The sequence below is a fragment of the Buceros rhinoceros genome, unplaced genomic scaffold (assembly GCF_000710305.1).
Source record: "Buceros rhinoceros silvestris isolate BGI_N320 unplaced genomic scaffold, ASM71030v1 scaffold7516, whole genome shotgun sequence".
Classification (NCBI taxonomy): domain Eukaryota; kingdom Metazoa; phylum Chordata; class Aves; order Bucerotiformes; family Bucerotidae; genus Buceros; species Buceros rhinoceros.
Window position 1 is genome coordinate 38,151 of NW_010416867.1, and position 8,942 is coordinate 47,092.

Consider the following 8,942-nt stretch of genomic DNA (forward strand, 5'->3'; position numbering starts at 1 on the left):
CAGGAAATTGCAAAATAAAACCAAAGAGAGTCTTTTCCAACATTGGCATAATTTTCCCTATGCCCGTATACCATGTTTTTGGTTCATAGCACTGACATTTGGTCAGAAAATGCTTGGCCATAAGTTGGGGGTAAGTGTATACCGAGGCCATCCCCAAGAAATTATCTGGATGCAGCCACGCTGATTTAAAGGGTCACAGTGTTTAACTGTACGGACACGAACTAACCTCAGGGCTTGAGAAAATTCCCTGAACACTTTTATTTACTAGTGTAGATGTGACCTCCGTGGCCTTCAGAGACAGTTATTTGCCTGATTACCTTGTTAAGGTCTCTCTGTCCCTGACTGACAGTTTTTAGAGCAGTTTGGGCCAGAGAGAGTTCAGAAGGACTGCAGCTCCTTTAGAAAGCTGCACAGCTATTCATTTGCAGGAGCAGGTCTCCTGCGTACCTGCTCGACCTGACACCGTGGCTCTAGCAGCTGTCCTCAGCCGAATGCTCTCTCAGGCTGGGACGCTGCCTACAACACTCAGTGTCCAACAGAAAAGGTGTTTTCTTACTGCCTTGTGCTGTCTCCGAGCTTGTTGGCTTGATGACACGATTCGCGTCCTCGTGAAGAGCACCAAACCAGTCTTTTAGCCGCGAAGCGAGACTCCTCAGTTCTTTGTCCGTGCAAGCTAGAAAAAGAACAAAGGACCAGAGTGAGTTAAGAGGACCAAGGAAAAACCCTTCTGCAGACAGTCTATCAGAAAAGACGTGTGGATGGTTGCAAAGTCCCTCTCATTAAGAGTTCTGAAGTAGAAGAGAAGGTTAGGGGAAAGGATGCAAGTTAAAAGGAAAATGTAAGTCATTATGAATTCTAAGTTGTACCCGAGCGCTTCCTCGGTGGCTGACATGATTAGTGACGGGAGAAGTGACACACAGAGCTACCCGCAGGTTCTCAATTAGAGCTCTGTGACTAGTTAACTTAAATGTTTTCACCTTTTAGGATTTCAGAGAAAAATATCAGTCAAACAGATGTGGAGGAGGGACATACTTGCCTAGACGTACTACTCGAACAAGATGCTGGGGATAATTTATAACCACATTTGGCTTAGAATAAGGCTATTACCACAGTAATAGGAACTATCTATACTTATTTATACACATCAAAAAAGAAAATTGTTATGTTGCTCTAGTTCTATGGCAAATCAGACTTTGCCACCTCTGAAGGTTGTCAATTCCATTTTGTTAGCTAGATAAAACATTTCTTTTCTTATAAATTTTTAGGGAGAAATACTCAATTTTTCTGGGAATTTCTGCCGGGAGATTAATATCCAGCTGAAGGAAATGTTTTTAAGGAAGAAAGCTGCATTACTCACCACTTTCTGTCAGAAAAAATTATCCTTGTTTCTGTATCAAGTTTAGTGCTTAAAATCCATACGCACAGACAATTTTGTTACTCCTGCTGTGCCCTCATTCTACATTTTAAAAGACAATTCTTGGAATACAGAGCAAGATTTTATGTCACAGCGGCAGACATCCTTCACAGGGCAAGCCACAATACATCTTCTCCTGCTCACTGCACATTATAAGATTCCCCCTTCCACCTTCCTGAAGGACAACTGAGTCCCACAGGTTGTCTTCTCAAGTCAAACCCACTGCTCCAGTGACTGCAGTGAACTTGCTGATACCTCATGGCTGTGGTGAGTATTCGTTCTCACAGGCATTACTCTGGGTCAGAAATAACTGAAATTAAAAATAGGACATTACGTCTTTTTCTAAGTGGAAAGTCTTTAAGGAATTAGGAGGGAGAAAAAGGAAGATTTCCCCATTTTTCTGTAATGCTGAAAGAGTTTGATAGATTTCCTGTTAAAGATCACTTCCCCACTAAGGCTGAGTCCAGGTAAGAAAAATCAGGTCTTAAAGAAAAAACCCAACAATTAGTGTTGAATAAATGTAAGACAATGCAATAGTAACTGCAAAGGGGCTTACATTACTGAAAAAGCTTATCACTTTTTCACTCACATTAACATTACAATTTAGTCATTGAGAAATATCTCATCTTTGCAAGTTAAGACAAAAATCACGGAGCAATAGGATTTTTGAGCACACCACACCATCTTTTCTACAAGGAACATCTCACACTGCTGCTGTTCCTTGGCTCTTAATCACAAACAAAGTCTTTTATGAGGGAAAAATCACATCAGAAGCAAGAGCAGAATGTTGCCCGAAGGAGTGAGGAGGTAGGAAGAAAACTAATTTTATAGGTAATAAATATTCAGGAATGAACTAGCTCAAGACAGGCACAAATGATTTCTTATTTTGTGAGTTTAGATCCGTAATAAAGACATTTCCATCATGCTGTAATTTCAACAGGAGCTGGGCACCTAAATACGTGTTAGAAGCGATGGAGATACTTCTTCCACGTGGGATGGGAGGTGCTGTTCCTGCATCCCCTGTTGAATTGTCATCGATTTTCATCAGACATAATTTTTGCCAATATACTATTAGGGAACTACAGCAACAGGAGAGGCCATAATAGCTGTCTTTTCAACGATCTGCCTTCACAGATCTCTTCTGAGGAGTGTACTGATAAGCGTATTGTCTTTCAGAAACTAAGAGCAGGCAGTGTTTTGTCTTTCCTTCTGCCAAGCAGTATTCCTGCCCTTTGAAAATCTGGTTTTTATAGAAAAAAAAGGAAATACCGTGCACGAGAAGTAAACCTGGTTTAGGCAATACCTCATAATGACAGGTTATCCCTGTGCTCAGAGTGTTTCCCAGCTGCACCTCCAGTCAAATCTGCTGGTATAAACACAGCTTTGACTGTTGATTATATCAAACGGGTGAAAAAAAGAGGATTCAGGTGTCCAGGAAATGAGTGTCGTAGTTTTATTGTGCAAACCTGATACTTATTGAGTATTTACTGGGGCACATGAAGCCAAGGCTGGAACTCTGGACTGCAAACAGCCATTCCTGTGCCTTCTTGATGCCCTCATCATGTCTTCTGTACTGGTACACTGAGCTGCACAGAGTCAACAAGTCACAGGGGAAAAAAGAATATTACAGAAAATACCCTCTAGCGCTGTTTCCCTCATTCAGATTTGTGAGCGTCCAAACACAAAGACAACTCTAGACACCACAGAAACCTCAGGCAAGCCCAAATGCTCTGAAGGATTCTGCATTTGCTCTTAACCCTGCAGTGCCCTCCTTCCGGTGCAGAGTGCGGGGCAGCAGCCTGCAGCACCCTCGACTGCTGTGGCCTCGGCACCGTGCAGGGCGGCCTCCCCAGCGAAAAACCGACATCTCTCCAATAAATTTCACCAAGTGGTCATTTGGCCTAAACTGCATTGACTGAGGTAATTTGGATTCATGCTTTGAAATTGCAGTAGAAAACAGGATTGAATGCACAGAGTAGGTGGAATGGAAGTAGATTAATTAATGGTGAATCAGACTCGTAACGATTTCTCTGCATAGTCCAGCAATTACACATGTCAGGCTCTGTAAAATGCCATCCATAACCAAGTTGCTATAATTTTTTTTGCTTGCCTGCAATGATAACCATGTTGAGAACCCGCTTTTACCATGTACAGATACATTCCTACTTACACCAATACTTTGCCATTATCCAAGCGCCTCAGTCCATGACCTACTTCAGCTCAGTTATCCCTACAGCTGCTCAGACAGACACTTCTCCTGATTCTGATGAAGCAGTAATAGCTTTCAGCCTCTCTTGCGCCGCAGCTTCCTGGAGGACAGCCTCGTTCACTCGCTCTGAGGGCAGTCGTTAGAAGCAGACCCCGGATGATGCTTTCTCTAGAACTGGAGTCTTTTGCATTCTGGAGAGCTTTTTTGGTGAATAACTGAGATATTCCTTAATTATGCTGCTTAAGGATGATTCAACAGTGGATGTTATGCTGAGGTTTTCTCTTAGGACTGTAGTCTTACTTCACAAGAATAACTGCTGTTTTGTGAGTAAAACAGGAACCAACTGGGCTATTAATATGGAGCAAATCATAAATTTCTTCATGAGACTTCAAAAATTTAATGCAACGTTCAGTGAAATTTCTATTCAAGTATTTCATGCCCTCAATCTTACTTTCTCCTGCACATTAAAATAGAGGAAGTATTGTTTTACATTTTTTTGTATTTTATTTTAATGCTATCATGCATGGGTAAAAAGATTCTGCCTCTCTCCCCAGTGGGACTGCATTCTATTTTATTTATTTTATTTGAGCATTTTCAAAAGTCTCTAATCATTCTGAATGTGTTTGTTTTGGGACACATTATTATAGACACTTCAGAGGGGATTGACATTCAGAGGGCATAAGTTTAACACACACAAAGTCAGGCCCAGCCTCTAGCTGGGTATCCAGGAACCAGGGCACTTAACAATTTATTTCTAGTGGTAGAGCCCATTAGTTACATATCAAACAATTAGGAAGCATAGCCCTGAGGAGTCCCACATCTAAGATCCTCATATATAAATTTGCATTAGTATAAGTTATAAAGCATTTTAAAGAACCCTCTTCATGAAAAATACAGTGCCAATGTACCTCTTTACTATTAATAGAAGTTCCAAGTACCATTTCTCAAATGAGAAGAATAGGGCTGTAGGAGGAATAGATGTGATAATCGGTCTCTTGCGATTTGAAGATCTGGAAGGAGTGAATACTTAGGCTGCAAACAATATGGATATTAACATGACTTGAATCACCGATTAAAAAAATCTGGGATGAAGAGAAACCCCAAGGGAGGAACCTCTCCAGAGCCCTGAAGAGCCCCCAGCTGAAATCTGCCCAGGTGACTGTCAGCAACCGTTCAATACTCCACTCCTGTGAAGAAGACACAAGTGCAAACATATGCAAACACATATTTTCACATCTGCGTGTATTTTCTTCAAGATAAGAGAATCTGGCTTCAATTAATTTCCCACACCACCTAAAAAGTGAAACACCACAAGACTTTATCCTTGTTATGTTATCGATGTCACTGAAAGCCCTGCCTTAGCAGCCCTCTGGTCCATTCAATACTCCACTCCTGCGAAGAAAGACACAAGTGCAAACATATGCAAACACACATTTTCACATCTGCGTGTATTTTCTTCAAGATAAGAGAATCTGGCTTCAATTAATTTCCCACACCACCTAAAAAGTGAAACACCACAAGACTTTATCCTTGTTATGTTATCGATGTCACTGAAAGCCCTGCCTTAGCAGCCCTCTGGTCCCAGGACCTCACTAATATCAGTTCCTCGATCCTTCACTGCTTGATGCACTTTGATGTCATTCATTCACAGCCCACGACTTCCCTGCATGCAGCAGGATGGTTTCGCTGTGGGTACAAACAGGGATGGAGAGGCGGGTTGGTTATCAACCAGCTTGTCAACTCGATTGCAGTGTGTAGTGGCCTGCATCTGACGTGGCAGTGGGACCACGAGCAGTGGCAGTCTGTCCCTCCTCTGAGCCACGGCAATGCTAATGTGGAGGAGGATCTATTTGCTGCTGGATCCCACCAGCATTCTCAGATCTGAATCTGTGCATGTTAGGAATCATCCTGCAGAAGTGATTTAATAGTAAGACTGGAAGTACCAATTTGTTCCCAACGGTGAAGCAATTGGTCCAGCAGTTATTTATTCCCAACATACTGAAAGCGCTGTTGCTAAATACCTGTTTTCACCAAGTAGAAAACATTAATCTGACCTAACGGAAAGCCATTAGCACGCTGTAAAGGCTCAGGTTTTTATAGGTGCACTTCCATTATCGACTTTTTCAGCTCTACAGATACTAATCTATATATATTGGTGGGGAAAATTAACAGTGTAATATTTAATTTCACTTTTTTGGGAGGGACTTTGAAAAGCGCTCAAGTACCAGAAATCAACATTAAACCTGAACTTACCAGTAGAAGCATAAGATTAAATCAATATTGAATGTTCTCTCACACCCCATTTTTACTCCAGCCTAGCAAAACAATATTGTAAAATCTCCACCTGCTACCAAAACAAGCCTTATAACTCACAGCGCAGTTAACTCTAGACTAAACTTGGTCCTGAGGAAGTACAGTACTGCATCACTGCTTTAGTGCCTCGCTTGCTGCCATGATGTTCTGGTGCTATGTGACAAGCAAGGGGTCCATCCGGACAGGAAAAAAGTCGCAGTGATACATTATGCTGAGGTTCCCAATAAGCAAGATATGCAACCAGACTCGCAGTGTTTGTAACCTGCTTTACACCACTTGACCTTCCTGCTGTCCGCCATCTACCCGGCGTGTATCTGGTCCCTTATCATGACGATTGTTATTATCAGAATCATCATTTTCACACACCAAAGACATGTGGAGCGACTGCTTGGTTGGGGTTATGTTGTTACATGTATAATCCCAAGTATCTTAGGTGGAGATTGAAGAGCTAACTCTATACTCCCTGAATGCCAAAGTGGAGCATGTGGCCATTCCCTGAGAGCTGGGCTAGTTCCAACTGTTTCAGTACTGCAGAGGACACTGCAAATACAGAGAAATTAAATACAAAGAAAACAATCATAAGCTTTAAAAATGCATATTTAGCCACTGAGGTTTGTGCCTTTCCCAACTGCCAGGACAGAATTCAGCTTAGGAATATGTCACTCATTTTGAGTCCCATACTGAAAAACATGCAAATGTTCTGCCATGGAGCAGAACCAATGGAGATGACCGGCCACATAACACGAATAAGAAAAGGAGAACATGGTGAGAGGGGAGATGACCGGCCACATAACATGAATAAGAAAAGGAGAACGTGGTGAGAGAGCCCACCTCAGCCTGTAGCCTGCAATTTCCGACTTGGAGTTCCCTGAGCAGCAAAGGGAGGGGATCATCAACGGCCACTAGCCCTGCTTGCTGCTGGGCTCACAAGCAGAAAACCAGCTGTGCTTGTAAGACATATTCGTTATAACAAGCAGTTCAGTCATTTGTCCTGTGAGCCTGGAGGACAAGTCCATTTTGTTTGATTAAAATGTGATGTAGCACAAACCTACATGACATTGCCCAATAGTGATATCATGCTCTGCCAGTTAGAAATAGGGCAAGCAGAGTTTCAACAGTTCAAAGACTACACGTCTCATTTTTGTATTTTTGAAGACTAACATGTCAAAGTTCTACAGCAAAACACGTATTTAAAAACACTAATAACACTATTTAAAGAGATTTGATGTAAATGTATCACAGCATGGAAGCTGACAGGAGATAGCGCTCATCTTTGGTACTAAGTACTCATTTTTACATTATTCTTTGTATAAAAAGAAAATGTGGCAATTTTAATCATGCTTCCTCTGACAAACATCACTACAATTTCTCTCTTGCATGTAAGTCAACAACTTATTTCCTGCTGTAACTGTTTCTATATGTGCATGGATTATCACAATAGATTTTAAAACTAAAGTAAAAATACTGCACTAGCTTTCAGGCTTCAGGAATGGGTCTACTCCCAGTAACGCAAAATACAAAACGTGTTCTAAAAACTGCTGCTGCAGGAGCTGATTTGAAAGTAACTGTCAAGATAAACTCAGTGCTGCGCTAACCCTCCGCTTCAAATGCAACTACACAAACACGCATATAAACACGCACGCGTATACGTGACTTGTAGATGGCTCCAAGTGTTTTATCTGCTGTATTTTGGTGATGCAATTGGGGCAATAATTACCTTCCCAAATATTTCACCGTCCTTGGTTGGAAAGGGCAATGCTCTGATTTGCTCTTTTCATTGGGGCCTCAGGCAACTTCTCATAACAATAAAAAATGAATTATTATGCCAATAATTTTATGAAGTAGAAAGGCAGGGACTGTTTACTATCACTGAAATGAAAGCTGTTGGATTCTGAACACGCCTTGCTGGTTCAATACATGAACATTTTTCATTTAAAACCCCTCCTATAGCCACCAACACCTCATGTCAAAGTTCTGTGGAGGTAGATTTGCCGTCCTGTTCTTCTGGCGTTCACTGGCTGTTCCTCAGGGTTGACACCTACGCTGATAGCCACCTCTGATCCTCCGGCCACTTGTTTTGCTTTGTCTTATAAATACAGCAGCAGATGCCAAGATTCTGCAGTTCAGACTTTGAGATGATTACAGGAGCAGCTGAGTTACTGGGAAGATGAAATAGGCTTTGATCTGAACCTTCTTTAAAATGGTACATTTAAAACACAAAGCTCAGCTAGCACTGCATAAACAAAGATCGGGAGCTCCAAAGCTCACTCTCTAAAGCTGTAGGCAAAGCGTACATCTGCTTTCGTAGTCCTTAACGCTACTTCCTTTTGTGCTCGCAGTAATCGTGAAAGCTCACCTCTGCCAGGTGCTTAAGAAGCCTGGAGTCTCTTCTTAAACACATCCAAACTATAACGATGCTGGGGGTCTGTCAGCACTGGGTAGGAAAGCTTGTGGGAGAAACGTCCCTTGGACATTTTCACCATGTCAGGTATTAATTAAATGTTACCTCCTGCACGGTTCTTAGCCTCCCAAAAGTCATTTACCAGCTCACCCTCATCTACCCTCATCTCAGCAGACACAGGGATGCCTCCAGCATCTTCTGCACCACATCTCGCAGAATCGCTCCAGTTAGCTGCAGTCATGGCTTGTAAGCACTGGGGAGTCTTTTCGAGAGGGCTGAGTTCCTAGAGATTCTAACTGAACGTTGGTTGGATTTTAACACAGTGTTTAAAGCAGACCCAGAGCTCATGGTCCACGGGAGCCCCTGCTGCTAACTGCTCAGCAGATACTGTACTCTGAGGAATCTGCAATAATAAATAAGCAATGCTGGAAGAATAATTAAGAATAGTAACAAAACTCATGGGGGTTAAAATGAGGGAATTGAGGGACTGTTATTTTCAGGCAAACATAAAGCAAACCACAGTGAGGCCACTTGAGTTTCACACAGAATTGTTTCCTGCAGACCTTCCAAAGCCACAGCTGGAAGTGTTAAGACAACCTGCTGAA

General features: G+C 42.1%; 1 protein-coding gene across 1 annotated transcript in view; it reads right to left on the minus strand.

The window, feature by feature from the left end:
- The window catches only part of LOC104495043 (testican-1-like), a 91,295-nt gene that overhangs the window by 13,589 nt on the left and 68,764 nt on the right, over positions 1–8,942 (minus strand). Inside the window, exon 5 of the mRNA XM_010137963.1 lies at positions 557–673. Within this exon, the coding sequence (XP_010136265.1) occupies positions 557–673 (117 nt within the window). The remainder of the gene's footprint in view (positions 1–556; positions 674–8,942) is intronic.